The sequence below is a fragment of the Phalacrocorax carbo genome, chromosome 2 (assembly GCF_963921805.1).
Source record: "Phalacrocorax carbo chromosome 2, bPhaCar2.1, whole genome shotgun sequence".
In the NCBI taxonomy this organism is placed as follows: Eukaryota; Metazoa; Chordata; class Aves; order Suliformes; family Phalacrocoracidae; genus Phalacrocorax; species Phalacrocorax carbo.
Window position 1 is genome coordinate 67,862,226 of NC_087514.1, and position 15,873 is coordinate 67,878,098.

The 15,873-nt window shown below is 40.7% G+C and overlaps 1 protein-coding gene across 1 annotated transcript in view; it reads right to left on the minus strand.

The window, feature by feature from the left end:
- TMEFF1 (transmembrane protein with EGF like and two follistatin like domains 1) overlaps positions 1-15,873 on the minus strand; it is a 125,669-nt gene that overhangs the window by 24,086 nt on the left and 85,710 nt on the right. The window contains exon 5 of the mRNA XM_064443198.1: positions 4,594-4,690. Coding sequence (XP_064299268.1) covers positions 4,594-4,690 — 97 coding nt within the window. The remainder of the gene's footprint in view (positions 1-4,593; positions 4,691-15,873) is intronic.

Sequence of the window (15,873 nt, forward strand, 5' to 3'; positions counted from 1 at the left end):
ATATTCCAGCAGAAAATACTCACCATCCTCATACTCCTATGCCTTTAGGCTTCTGGCCAGTTTCCCCACAAAAAAGTTTAAATTTACCAACCTCTCACATACTTTTTCGCTCCCCTGCTGCACATTTTGGACCATTATGTGTAACACGTTTTCTTTTCAACACAGCGGAGGAAGGTTCTGGCCAGAGACACGTTTTGATAGGCAGGGCAGAAAGGAAGGTGCTGACTGATAGGTCTCAGGCAGCAGCTTTTCCCATGACATATACAACCCAAGTTCCAGCTTTTACGCTAAAGGGGAAAAAAAAATCACAGCCAATCCATGTGAAACCTGTTGCCTGCATCCTGCTACCACACCTACAGAAAACCACTGTATGGACAATATGGCATAGTATGCCTTTACGCAATTTTAGACTAGTGCATCCACAAGTGATTTTCTACGCTCTTGAAAAGCCTGCCCATAAACAAACAACTCTTTAAAAAATACTTCTAAGTTGTATAAGAAAAGGGAAAAAAAATTGAGAAATATATTTCTGTGGTATTTCCTCAACTTGATTCATTTTTGCATTTATATAAAGAAATAATGTACTGATTTGCATACAGTGGAACATTAATTTTCTAAGTATGGCATGCTGTTTATGACAACCATCTCCTCAGACTTTCTTTCTTCGTTTCAATCAGTCCACTTAAAAATCAACATAGAAAATTTTTGCAGAAGCAGTGGAAATTATAAAGTTGTTTATATTTTTGCATTCAATTTACTATGCATTGTAACCACTTCTGATTTAGATAGATATTATTTCCAAGAAGTTGCCAGAGGGAAATTTTTCACAGTGAGGACAGTCACCCATTGGAATAATCTCCCCAGGGAAGTGGTTGACTGAGCCACATTGGACACCTTTAAGAGTCATCTGGACAGGGTGCTGGGCCATCTTGTCTAGACGGTGCCCTTCCTAGAAAGGTTGGACTAGATGATCCCTGAGGTAATTCTGTGATTCTGTGAAATCTAAAACTGTGCAAAGCCTGAATTCTTCAGACTATGTGTGACCTTCTGTAATAAAAACATACATAGCAACATTGATCAGAGACAGCCACAATGCTTTAATGCCAACCATGAAAACTAAAACTTCATAACTTTTGAAAGGGGAAAATACACTTTCAGAGCAAGAAAAAATTAAAATCACTAACTTGTAACATGGGGTGCATCTCAGCTGTGTACAGCTGACCTTGTTTAAATTTGTTTGTAAAAAGCACCAATATTTGGTAAATACACAGAATAATTTAGGCTTGCAGGGATGTGTAGAGCTTATCTAGTCCAACCCCTGCTCAAAGCTTGCCCAGGGCTGTGTCTGATCAAGTCCAGGCCATCTCCACAGATGGAAACTCTGCAGCCTCACCAGACACGTTCCAGTGTCTGACCACCCTCATGGTGGAAACATTTTCCATTATGTCAAATCAGAATTTCCCATGCCCCAACTTGCACCCGTTGCCCCTCACGCTATCGCTGCGGACCTCCGAGAAGAGAGGACTTGCTTAGACATCGGCAAATCCAACCCTAAAAATCAGGAAATGCCAAGTGGTTGCTCTTGCTCCTGCTTCTTTGTTGCATGAATCATCCTACAGTTTTCACTGAAACTATCAGGTGCCACCATTTTTTGCATAGGACTCCCACATCCTTCCAGGCCCAAAAGACGAACCATAGTCCATATGGAATAAAACTGTCTTTAGCAGAATATTCCCATTATTGGTGGAAAATCTGCCTATTTTCCACTGCAGGCTGTTGTGGCTGGCCTGTTGGCAGGTAATGAGATTCCTCATTAATGCCAGCTCATTTACCTCAAACAACTCAACACTCTGTGGCATGGATTCCCCTTCCACCAATTCACTGTCTGACCGCAGGCTAATAATTTTTTCCGTACTTAGTTTCTCTATTCATAAAATGGGAATACAGGTATTGTTTTGCTTCTGGAGAGCACTCAGAGCAGAAGGAGCTGATGTTTGTAAGGTCTCAGATTGCACAGCTTGGAAAAGAGGATGAAAAACGCATAATTGGATATTTACCGTAATTATTAGCATCTCATGAATTTTGCTCTAGATTATCTACTGAACATTAGGAGACAGTTCAGCTAACTCACTCCGTTACTTTCATGAAGCAAAATCTCTTAAAATGCTTTTCATAATCATGGAAATCACTTTATTAAGCGTTTTAACATTGCAAGGGCTATCCAGGCCTAAGAAGCCTACTTGAACCAAATACTTTTTGTTTGTGGTTCAGTGGACAACACCCCACTATCCAAAATAGTTACAGTGGCCATTCTCATGCCTTAAAAAGGAAAATCAAGATAGAATATTTTTATGAAAGTAGGGTGCTTGTATGATTGCTAGAGCTAGGGGTGATAGTGACTGTAATGTGGTGCAAAATTAAATTCAATAATAATATGAACCTAGCAGTGTTTATACAAGACTGATGAAAGGTACTTGTGCTGCCAGTAATTTTATATATGATGATATAGTTTTATGAGGTTAAAAAGCATGTTGAAACCCAACAGGAAAAGGAGTCAAAGTAAGATGTAAAAAGCATTCTTAAGGGGTGCTCTATTAGAGTTTCCCAAACAGAAGATCTCAATCCCATCTTGTTTCTGGCAGGTAAATAAACATTTTGATTTTAGGAAAAAGAGAAGCCAACCCCTAACTTCTACTTAAGCAAGTCTGTGACTTTCTATGTGACTTGTCAAAATTAACCTTGTGAAGGCAATCTACGTTAATAGAGCCTGATTTAATCTAAGTCCAAACAGACAGTGACTATTACTAAAGCCTATTTTAATGGTCAAAGGTACTGGGCAAAAAATGAAGTTAAAGTTATTTAGGCTGAAAAACTGACAAAATTGAAAAAAATGACAGATCTGATAACTTGTGACCAACCCTCATGGGAATATTTTTTAATTTTTGATTATTTGCTAGATAAACATTTTTACTTCCACATATTTTTAAAATGAGGACTAATTAAAGAAATCTTACAGGCAAATGAGCACTCTCCTCCTGTTATCGAGATGAGGAAGTGTGGCTTCATTTTATGTGAGTTGTAAGGAATAAATCTTCCACTCTCCTCAACTTTATCCTAATGCTTTTATAGATACTACATAGCTGCAGGAATATCAACCTTACAAGTATGGAAGGAACAGGCAAGCTTTTACTGGAGTGGAATGCTTCAGGATTTATTTTCCAAAGCCAAGAACACATCTCAGTGCATATAAGAAACAAATCTATACCCATCTTGCCAGTCATAAATGAAACAGACCAAGGCAATATTGCAGAAAATTATTAGTAATATAAAAAACCTGCCACAGCTCATTTGTCTCTCCACAAAAGAGCAAGCCTACTTTGGTAGTATTACATCTTATGAAATGTGAGGTATCATGCTAGCATTCATGCGTACTACTACCATTTTGCTTTCCCTTGTACGTTATGATTTAATCTTGAATATACCTCTTGAATATTAGTGCTAAGCTGCTTTACTGTGTATGATGTCTTCATGCTGATATCCCATAATAAAATCTTGTGCAATTAAGGCATATTTCAACATGAAATGGATTCCAGCTGGAAGACAGGAGAAGGGAGAGCGATGCTTCCCCTGATTAGTGATGTTCAGGCGCTGTTATTCTGAGATGCTGTTCCCTCCATGTACACAAAAACGTACCATTTGCGTGCCTCTCAAACACCCTCCCATGCTCTGCAGCTGCGACCTCAGTACCCACCATCAGCCCAGCCTCTAGTTAAGCTTCTTCCATACTGATGGCCACTGCCAGGACAACGGCTCTGGGAAAAGAAAGCCCCATCAATTAGATGGGACTCCTTTTACCTCCCAACAAACCTTAATGCCTCATGGGGGTGTCTAAAGGACCCCTTTCCTCCATGATGTCTCTGCCCCTTCTGAGAGCCACGCAGAGTCTGGACAGCCACATGATATTCTCACCGTCAGGCACCCTGAGTAGGGAAATTTGGTGTATCTGCTTTTGCATTAAGGATTGTCTTTAAAATCTTCTGGTTTCTTGAACATTCGTTTTGAGCTCTGACAAGTAAATGATATTTTTCATCAGTTTTTCCCTGGGTGCATCTGAGAGGTCAAGTGGCACAGTGAGTTTGGAAGAAGTGACTGGCTCAGGTCACCAATTCAACTTAATGCTTAGGTCCAAGTTGCACTGATGGAAACAAATGCCTGTAATAATTTAAGAACAAGCAGAACATAATGAAAAAAAGATCTCAGGGATTAATTAGCAGTATTTATTTCGGATTCCTGTTTGCTTTTGTATTTTTTTTGTTGCCAGGATAAAACAAATCAAGGTCCTTTGTTTGAAAAATATTTGATAAAGATTCTCCGGTATACCTCTTTGTTGTTTTCTTCCTTTACCTTGCAGCTGCAGATGGTTTGTTCTTTACAGACACATATCAAACGCATTATTATTGCACAGCGTTAAAGCTTCAATTAGTAAGAACAAACATAGTCATGCAGATGATCACAAACTTTTTCTTTTTTTTTTTTTTTAACATTTCCCCCCCTTTTGTTCAGTGATATTGTTAAGGAAAACTTATTACTTACCCAACATTTTCTGCATCTTCATCACACTCAGCCCTATATTTGCAAACCCCACATTTTGAGTGTTTTCTCTGAACTTCTGTCCCAGATCCTTCATATTCTAAAAAAAAAACAAACAGGTATGTTTAACAGAAAGCATCACTTTCATATTATGCTCTGATTTTGCTTACCTAAATCCATTTGCCTTCAGGTATATTGTCAACATGAACTTATCATATACTGAAGCTATTAACCTGAATAGTGCTCCCTTTTTCAAAATCAGGCATTTGGAGGTTGGTAGAACTGCACCAGTGACAAGAAAGCATCCCTGAAAACACTAATGCTTTATTGACTGACTCTTCCTTTATTCTTATTTCAGTGATTTGTATTTTTTCTCACCCCACCAGACACACAACTGGCATTGACACATGTCCCAGTCACATTTAATCTTAATTGGCACTGATAATGTGTAAACCCTGTGCCTTTTAATGTCCTTGAATATTAGGTAGTGGGGATTTGAATGCTATTTTCTCTGACAGTCTTTAATTACTGATATCCTTATGCAAGGTTACTGCTTGCATTTTTTGCCCTTTCTCTTTCTGACGATGGGATTAGACTGTGCTCATATCTCATATATGCCGTGGTATATTTTTCAGATTACTCTGATTAGTTGTACAAGACTAAAAGAAAAAACTATATTAACAAGATATTGGTAGAAAATCTATGTCCCCAAAAAAGTAAAATTAATATCTTGAATATTCTGATCCTAAAAACATGTGCACCAATCTTACTGTTGACATGGATATCAAAACTCTTCAGTGAGTAAAAGAGAAATATAACTATACCCTTATTGTTTCACTAGCATTAGTAACTCCTATTTTTATTTTAACAAAGCCATAAAGGAGAGAGAGACATTTGAAAAGCAGGAAAACAACCACAGTGATCTGCAGAGGGAGTCGAGAACCATTTAACGTATCGCAGTATCATGGTGGTATAAGGCTGGCTACACAGGGCTGTCAGATGGACAGAGATCAAAGTGATTCTCTTTCTCATAGCAGCTTTATGTGCTGTAGCAACAGATAATCAAACACCACCAATTAAAAAGCTACATTTACATTCTCTAAATATAAATAAGAAAAATAAATCCACAACAGTCCTTCCTAGTCTTCCTGGATATTGGCTGGAGGGAACCTCTCTCTCCTAACCGAAGGCTGGGCTTACACGGAGAACAGTGCAGGTGAGCCTCTCGAATTAACTCCTGTCTAAAGCATGCTGTGCATTTTTCAAAGATTAATACATATCAAACTTTATTACAAAATTCCCACTGTAGACATTCTATTATCACTTTAGGTTGCAGTAGAGGTCATTTGCTTTTATCCTTACAAATGTACATCTCATTTGATTTTTCCTTCTTTCTAGATACCACATTCCTGTGCCTGGTATCCTAAAGTGTCCTTTAGTGTCAGATTTCACTTTTCCATGCCAATAAATGACCCCCTACAGTTTGAATAAGTCAAACAAATGGCACTGCTCATGGGTTTCATTCATGGTATTTCCACTTCTTTTGCTGTTCTTATAGCTCTCAGTGCCCTTCCCCAGCATGTTAACACCTGCCGGACTTACAGGTGCAAGAGCTGGACACACTGCTCCAGAAGAGTTGTCATCAAAGCCAAATACTGTGTATGATACTTTTCAGTTAAAACATCCAACAATCATATTAATTTTTGACCCTTTTTCTGCACTGACCATTATTATTCACATTCACTTTACTATTCACCTTATTTCCCAGTGACTCCTTTTTAGGGTCATCAGTCTGTAGGAGAGAGGCTGACATCAAGGAAAAATCACCTAGAAAGGTTACCTACGTGTAACTCTGTCCTCGGGCATTAAAATCACGCCTACTTTTGCATCCTGTTAGCTCAGTGACCTGTCCTCTGTCGTCCAGGCCTGATCAGTACTGACTGGTTTGCTCCCAGGTCACCAGTGGAAGGGGTCACGAGGCCAAGAACAGTCCCTAGAAACACACTGATTGGCAATATTTTGGCACATTAGACATGCACTGTATGGGTGTTGTGCCCTCTAGTTACTTAGACTTGTAAGAGATTGCCTTTGACTGAGAAAAGTTATGGTTTTGAGGTGGTACGTTTACATAAGATATTCTGTTGCACAAATGCCTTTCTTGGAAAAATAAGTTTTTAAAAAATGTGAATTTCTCAGCAAAGGTTTTCCATGATCCCATGATGACAGGCATTAAATATCTTCCCCTCCCTTAATTCTGTACTCAGTTGATTTTTCCAGCTTCTATTCCACTGCTTTGCTTCTGATGGATGCCAGAATGAGAGGCTGTAGCCCACCCAATCATCCCATTTATCTTTTCTCAAAACATTTTTACATTATTTCTCATTGTTCTACTGAAGAAAAAGAGACAAAGCCATCGTCAGCCCAGAGAATTCTTTACCACCCATTTTTAAAGTTTTCAGGTGCAAACCAGCCAGGACTCCTGGTTACAAAACACCTGTCTTCAACACTTGGTGCTTAATATCCTTCTGCAGTACTGCTAGCATGGAAAATATTTCATCATATCCTACACATGCTATCTGACTTGACTACAAATACAACCAGAATGCTTTACCGAGCACTTTCGCTGCACTATTAGCATTTCAATTTTGTAACGGAGCTGAAGAAGCAACCCGTACGCACACACACACGCACGTCGCTCCTCATGGGCTTCAGTTCTGCTCCCTAGGAATGTTCCAACACCTTTTCATTTTCATAAACAGTAGTCCACAACTACTTGTTCATTGTTTCTATAAGCTATTCAGTGTAAATCTCTTTCTCCTTCCCCCGCCCCTAAATTGCTTTCTCTACCTTTTAAAATGAGGCTTGCTTTAGAGTATGGCCTTTTTTTCTTGACAGAACTTGCTGGACCTCATGTACATAGAATTATTTATCTGTACTTTATTTTGTTTGCATATAATAAATATGTGCAAGTCAAGAACACCTGCACCTCAGATACTAATAATTTATACCTGTCAGGATGAGGTGTAGTATAGATGGATGTGTACTGATGCAACATTTCCAAGTTAAGCAGCAGTCATCTATAATTTTTAGAAGCTTCTTTCATTACTTTCATTTCATTTCATAAATGCTGGTTTTCAGCCTGAATTGGTAGCAGATATTTTCAGTACCCCACTTGCATGCTGTTAAAATAAGTTAATGTTTGAGACCATAAGTTTCTCTGGTGCATATGTCTTCAAATAGGCAATGCATCCCTTCACAGACTGCCCCTCCTTTCTCCTTTCTCCCTCACGTTTGATTGTTCCTAAATAGGTTACAGCCATTAATTTTAATATCCCAATCAATCAGATCTTCCCAGCAGGTTTCAGTAATATCAATTAGGTCAAAATATTCTCCTAAACAAGAAATTCAGCTCCTCTTGTTTATTATGCAGGCTTCTAATGTTGATGTATAGATGATTACAGAATTTCTTCTCCTCACTTTCGTTGGTATCTTGATTAATTCTGTTCTTTGACATCTTAATTTCATGTTGAGTGAAAGCTCATTTTCCCCCTTTTCAGCTTCCTTTCGTGTTCCAGGGCAGCACCTCATTAATGCTCTGTCCTTCAAAAGAAATGAGGCACAAGGATGGGATCTGTGACTCCCAGTTGTCTCTCTGAGCTGCAGCACTCCCTAACACTTCTCCTCGAGTCATTATTCCTCTGCAGAAGATGGCTAGCTGTATCTTAGGAGCTTCAGGCTAGGAGCCTGCAAATGGACAGCAGCAGTAGAGCAATTGGCCAGCAGTAAATTGCTTCCCTCGGCAACTCATTTGTGTGTTCCTACAATTGTAATATGGCTGGGTTTCTGCTGAGGGCTTTCAATCAGGCTTGAAGTAAAAGCATCAGTCTGTGTCAAGGAGAAGCTTGGTCTGCCCCAAGGCATGGCCTGGAAAGGAAGCTGTGCTGTAACTATGTATTTATCACTGTTCACAGTGAAGCAGGGGGAGCTTGTGGAGAGCTGAAACTACTCAGTAGCCATGTACGGATGGAATAAAGATTCCCTTGTCTGGGAAAGCCCCTCTGAAAACCATAGTGATTTTTGCTGTGTCTCATGTGAGCAACTAGTCTCCAAAAGTTTTGGAAAAATAGGAAGGTCCACAGCAAATCCCTTCTGCACCCTAAAGTACAGAAGAACCACCCCCACCGTGATCAGACTGTGATTCTCTCAGTACAGCTAGCACTGGAAATTCCTCTCAAAAAAACACAGTCCACAGCATCACACATTATGGGCTCTGAACAGTTCAGAAGTTCACTGAACAGTTTAGTGACTTATCCTCTCTTCCATTAATTTTTAGGGCAGCTTTAATGACACGCTTAGCTAAAATGGAGATTGTCCCCATAATTTAAAGCAAAGCTGCAAATTGCTCTTTTGTCTGTAAGAATGTATTTAAAGCAAGTGCAACAACCACTCTTAGCCGTCCCAAAATTTGGCAATCAGTGTCTCGAATTACCTTGACGATGACCATCTTGCCGGATCGTACGCAAAAGCAATATGTACCAATGTGGAAGGACTTGTTTTCTTATCCCACTACTCAGCTGGCTTAGAAGCAAAGCCTGGCTTGATACAGCTAGAGATCTATTCCTGGCTGAAAGACACTTTCCCTGTGCAGTATAAGACTACACTTTGCAGCTGTAAGCACCCTCCAGTAAAGACACCAGCCTTTGAAATTTGATTTTGCAAGAATGGGCATTACAGGTTTAACACAAGGTCTATTTATGACTGAGAAGCCTGGAGGAGGGGAGTTCAAAGTTTGATGCTCTAATCACAAGCCAGCCAAGCTGACGTGCTTGCCCAGTGTTTATGATAATGATAGCATGTACACTTTTAAGCAAAGGACTTGAGGACGTGCGCTGTAAGACTCCCTACCACCACTACTCGTCATGTGAGGTATTATACACGGCTGACTACTACAACTTCTGTTTTGTTTCTGTGCATATGACACCATGGATAATGGTGGGGAAAGCTGGCATACTGCAAGAGCTGGATCAGCTTCTACACTGCAGGACCCTCTGGTTGGAGAACTCAAATTCATACCCGTTTACTCTGCTGTCTTGCTTCAAATGCAGCTACCTCCTTTTTCTCCAAAGGAAGACACAACAACTTCAGGGTAACCACCAGGTAAATTATGGATGAGTAGACAATGGTGGAAAATGGAAAGGACAAGAAAGTCACCAGACACCAAGGGAGGTGTCCCACAATTTCATGAACACACCAAATGCCATTCTGCAGGCCCTATACAGGCTGCATAAGATGAACCTGCCCTCGTTTGTTATCTGTCATCCTGAACAAGAAGCAAGAGGAATCTGTTCTTCCATGCCCCTGGCTCCAGCATCCTTCTAAGCAAGCTCCAGACCCCCAAAACCTCTGCTTAGAATAGGTTTTCACCAACAGGTCTGAACATTCAGGTCCTTTGCCTCTGCATTGCTAAACCTTTGGTGAAAACACAGTCATTCTTCCAAGTTTTAGTTCAGTGTTAATTTTACCTACAGGGAGTAGGATCTCAACAGACATAAATAGGGCTATTTGAAGCTGAAGTGATACTCAGTGACAAGCCACATGATGGAAACGGCACTTAAATCTTTCTAAGCTGCACACCATTACAGAAATATGCTAAAAGACGTGATGTTACCTCCTGTCTAGGGTGTTAATCACCATCAAGTTTCTGCAGTCATATTAAAATACATTAAAACAAATCAATAGCATTATTACAAATGAAAATAAAAAAATATTTGAGGTTCTAAACTGTGTCTGTATACCACCCTGACTGTGTGACAGTTACTGGGTAAGTGTTGTCCCCAGTGAGGGGAAGGAACAGATGGCAGCCTGCTAAAAAGGACATACTGTATATCAATTTATTAATTACTAAATGCAATCTGCTAGACGTTCATCACAAGATACTTTAGCTATTAAATTTCAGAGGGATTAGAAATTCAAAACAAATTATTTTAATAATAATAAACTTAGCTATATGTATTGCAAGCATGTTATTTCCTTAGCTTAAAAGCCTGAAATGATTGGGTGCCATCTGCCTAACTACCATTACATCTTTTTTAATATCAAAAGTGCATTTTGCTTAGGTACATGGATAAACGCTGAACAAAAAGAATAAAAAATTAATGTTATGGGCATAGTAGGACACTTAGAAATCTTACCCATGTCGGTTGATTACTAGACTACAGAGCCTACCTCTTCTAGGACACAGGTTTGTCTCTGAGAAGCTGGCTTGAAAGTCATTACCATTTGTTAACTCTTTGATGGTGTGTGTAACACATGCTGATGGTTTTCAACACATCCTTGCAAAGGCTTAACTGTATCACAAAGTCAACATCACAGCTGCCATTTGCTGGCAGTATCAAATAGAGAAAGTAAGGACTGTCTGGAGAGAGAGGAAAAAAGGCATTTACTTGGAGGCACATGGGAAGAACACCTCAGAAGTCTTGTTTACCAAAGGTGGGACCTGGGAGCTCAGAAGGGATAAGGTTCTCCTTCAGAAGTTATTGCACTATGCCTGGATGCCAGATGGAAAATACTACCAAAAAAAGCCTTACAAATTAGGACTACTGCCAGATGAAAGCAAATTATCTTTGTCACCAATACCTTTGACACACACACAAAAAAGGAACTAGCTTCTTCGAAAAGCTTTCCTAAAAGAATCAGTGTTCCCATCTGCAAGTGGGCCAAAATTTCTTCTAACTGTGTAATAATGTGACTGTAAATCTGAGCAGAATTTAGACCAATGGCTCTGATGTTTAGACCAATTAGAAATTTGACCAATTGCCCTTTTAGTTGTCTCAGTACCAGCTGGGCAATATTGTGCTAGGATCTTTTTTAGAATATTGACAAGGACAGTGGCTTTAACACAAGACTGAGGTCTTCTAAACATTGAATCTACTTTTGAATCTACATTGAATCCTGAGTGCCAGCAATCTGTATAGTGAAAGGGCAAGAAGATCCTGCAGATGCTTCTTTTTAGATATTCTCAGCTAGTACCAAGCTGTAAACTTGAGAAAAAAACCCCTATTTGCATATAGAAAGCACCTTGAAGAAAAAACTGTAAAACCTCATCCTTAGTCACATTCATATAAACCTACTAAAGTTAATCTTCCCATGGCTACTTTATTGGGTCGACAGTTCTTTTTACAGGGAGAACATGGCAGGTTCCACCAGAAATAAAAATTTAGCATTCTTGTTAGAAAAAAGAAAATGTTTCATGCAACTAGCAATCTACCTCCTTTATGTACATGTTGCAGCCTCAGGATTTCTTTTCATGCCCCGATTTACCAGTTGTGGAACCTCATCCAGCAGGTCAAATAGTGTTGCAATTTGCAACTGGCAGAGATGAACATAAATCTGAGCCTGTGACTTCTTCACCAGTTCTGCCTCGAACTAACAAATCACTGTTTAAACAAAGTAGGTCAAGAGCTGGTTTTGTGACTGTATTCTTCAGAATGATTGATATGTGATTACAGAGTAAAGCCCATGTCTTAAATGCAAATCTGAAGGACTCCACCATCTTCAGCTGTGACTTCAACTAAGCAACATCTTTAGGGCTGAGCCCCACTCTCTGACATTGCTTTCTGTAGAGGTGAAACAAAATGATAGAGTAATGAGGTTTTTAAAATCTCTCTAATTTCTGAATTAACAATGCATACTCTTCCTAGAAGTGGCTTCAGGATACCCATTGCCACAAGTGATCAACAGCTTGGTTTCATAAGAGTAATTTTTATTATGCCAATTGAAGGTTCAGACTTCTGAAATTAGCAAAATGAGTAATTTTATTACAGCTCTCTATTAATACTGTGCTGTCAGAGCACAGAAAATGGAAATCGCTTATCCAGAATGTCAGAGGGCAACTAGGCAATTGTGTCACCCTTAAAAATTATACTCCTTCATCTCATTCAGGCATACTGAAAAAATTCTCCCACTTCAAATTATTTTCCGAAAACCTGGTATCTTTGTAACAGCAAACATGATTCGGGAGAGAACCTGGATCAGTAGTTCCATGGTCTTTAGCATTTTTGTGGCAATGTGACAACTTCTAAGGCAAGACATTCTCTGAAAGAGTCTTTGAGGAAGAGGATTTTTGTGAGGTGTTTAATCACTTCTAAATCTACTCTTTTTTTCTTTTACATAAAAATGAATGCATTTAACATCATACAGTTTGGGAGTAGGAGGGAAAATGTGCATCAAGTCAAGTTTCAGAATCATTAATGAGCTTGTTCTGCATCTGAAAAATGAAAGAGAACAGTGTGAACCACTAGCACAAATCTCAGCTGCACGTGAGGCAAGCAGCTAATTTCAGCAGAGACTGTCACAGGCAGAGCTATAGCAACTAAAGAGCACAACTCTGACACTTTCCCAGTACTTGCCTTCACAGTTAAAAATCTACCAGAAAACAGTACATCTCCTGCACAGCAATCGCAATGCTTCCTGAAAGTATAGGAGCAGCTGCACTCATCCATTCCGTGTGTGCAAGCATCACTGGTGCATACACAATCACACTAATTGTGTGTTTAAGAAACATAGCAAACACTGATTCTGTGATTAACACCTGGAAATGTAAATCCTAGGAAGAAAACACAAATCTCTATGCTAGCATGTTTGCTTACTTGCTGGCGCTCTCTCACTTATCCTTTCGTTTTTCCACTTGCATTGCTGCTTCCTCGTACTTGCAGGCAGTAGCTGTATCTACCCCACAGGGCACAGAAGCTCTCCATGCAGCTTGGTTCCCATTTGTGCACCCTTAGCCAAGGAGATGATACTAAATGGTCAGGCCTGGCTGATTACTGTATCTCAGCACGTCCTGACTTCCTTGGGAAGAAAACAGGCAAGGCTGGTCCAGGAAGGAGCTGTGCTGTGCTTGTCAGTCCCATAGCTGGAATAACAAGGGAGGCAGGACTGTGGTGTGCACCAGGGAGCACCCTGATCCTGCAGGTGACCCTCTGCCTGGGTTCCTGCCTTTTCTCCTTGTCGGGATCCCAAACAATGCCCCTCCATCCTCAATAGGTTCAGCATTCTTTTAGAAGCTTGGTTTTAATTCTAGTTCCTCTTAATCCGTAATATGAGTTCATGGTTTTAATGTCTCCTTGTAACACTTTTACAGTTACTTCAGTAATGGAACAAAACCAATTCCAGATACAAAAATATTGTGAGAACAAATAGCCTAGGTATATGTACTGGGTTTGTGGGGCAAGGTTTTGGTATTGGGGAGGCTACAGGGGTGGCTTCTGTGAGAAGTTACTACGCACTTCTCCCATGTCCAATAAAGCTACTGCCAGCTGGCTCCAAGATGGACTCACCACTGGCCAAGGCCATCAGTGATGGTGGTAGCACCTCTGGGATAGCATATTTAAGAAGGGGAAAAAACTACAGTGCAACAACAGCAGTGGAGAGATGAGTGAGAATATGTGAGAGAAACATCCCTGCAGACATCAAGGTCAGGGAAGAAGGACGAGGAGGAGGTGCTCTACGTGCCCGAGCAGAGATTCCCCTGCAGCCTATGGCAAAGACATGGAGGTTAACGGTGGAGCAGATATCCACCTGCAGCCCATGAAGGACCTCACACTGGAGCATGTGGATGTTCCCTGAAGGAGGCTGTGACCCTGCAGGAAGCCCACACTGGAGCAGGCTGCTGGCAGGACCTGTGGACCCATGGAGGGAGAAGCCCGCACTACAGCAGGTTTGCTGGCAGGACTTGTGACCCTGTCCTCTTCCTGAAGGACTGCACCCCATGGAAGGGAGTCACACTGGAGCACTTTGTGAAGAACTGTCTCCTGTGGGAAGGACTCAAGTTGGAGAAGTTCATAGAGGACTGTCTCCCATGGGAGGGACCCCACTCTGGAGCAAGGGAAGAGCGTGAGGAGTCCTCCCCCTGCAGAGGAAGGAGCAGCAGAAACAATGTGTGATGAACTGACGACAACCCCCACTCCCTGTCCCCCTGCGTTACTTGGAATTAAGCCCAGGAAGAAGGGAGGGGTGAGGGGAAGGTGTTTTAAGATTTAGTTTTTATTTTCTCATTACCCTACTCTGATTTGATTGGTAATAAATTAAACTAATTTCCCCAAACTACATCTGTTTTACTCATGACGGTAACTGGTGAGTGATCCCTCCCTGCCCTTATCTCGACCCATGAGCCTTTCCTCACATTTTTCTCTCCCCTGTCCAGCTGAAGAGGGGAGTGATAGAGTGGCTTTGGTGGCCACCTGGCATCCAGCCAGGGTCAAACCACAACATATCCAAAAAAAGAAAAAGTGCCAAGTAGGATTTTCAATTTCTGGTTAAAATATTTTTTCTTTCTAAAATTAAGAACTAAACCCAACTGTTTTCATACTGAACAGAAGTGGGAACACTTCAGTTGGCCCAAAGGCACTCAGAAGAAAGCCACATAAATAAAGGGCTAACATCATCACAAAACTGCTGGAGGAGGTAGTGGTTATGTCGTCCCTTCAATACCTAGGCAGTGCAGTTACTCACCCAGGGACAAGGCACCCAGTTTCAATTCCTTCTGCCTGAAGTGAACTGGACCTATATATTCCACCTCCCAAGACAATGCATTAACCACTGCTAAAAGGTAGCATGGAGGGACCACCAAATCTCCTTGATGCCATTCGATTTTGCATAAATAATTAAAATTCACTGGCACGCTGAGCCTTAGCTAACAAAGGCTTTCTATAGCATTCATCCTCCCAGCCTCCAGGCTGCCACCTTCCTCCCACTCCCTTTGTCCCAGGCTCAATGAATATTTCAAGTTAAAAAAAACCAACAGTAGCAACCCAGGTCCAAACCTCTGTTACCAAGAGATGGTGGTGCAGTCTCCTGCTCCAAATCAAGCAATGAGTATATATGAACTTGAAACTTTCACCTCTCTAAGTGAGCAGCCTAACCAACAAAATGCAGCATGTTCTGTCCTACTTTTCTCCAAACTATTCATAAAATTACCCAAAGAATCTGTCAGTCAGCTGCCAATCCCTTCTAGCCCAACACAGTAACATTGACAAGAGACTTTAACAGGGATTTTTGTATTTGACTGGGAAATACTGAAAAAAAAAATTCTCAGCAGCATTCAAACCTTTCTAAAACTGTTCCAAAAATAAAAGTCAGACATGGACTAAATTACTGTCATCTGTGTGCTATAAGAAGTGCCTAGCAGTACTGAGGCAAGCCACACTCGGCTTGCAGGGAGCAGCTGTAGTGGAATAACAGGCTGGGTAACAAAGGGGGAAGGAAAAGCAAACAGAGCTGGGA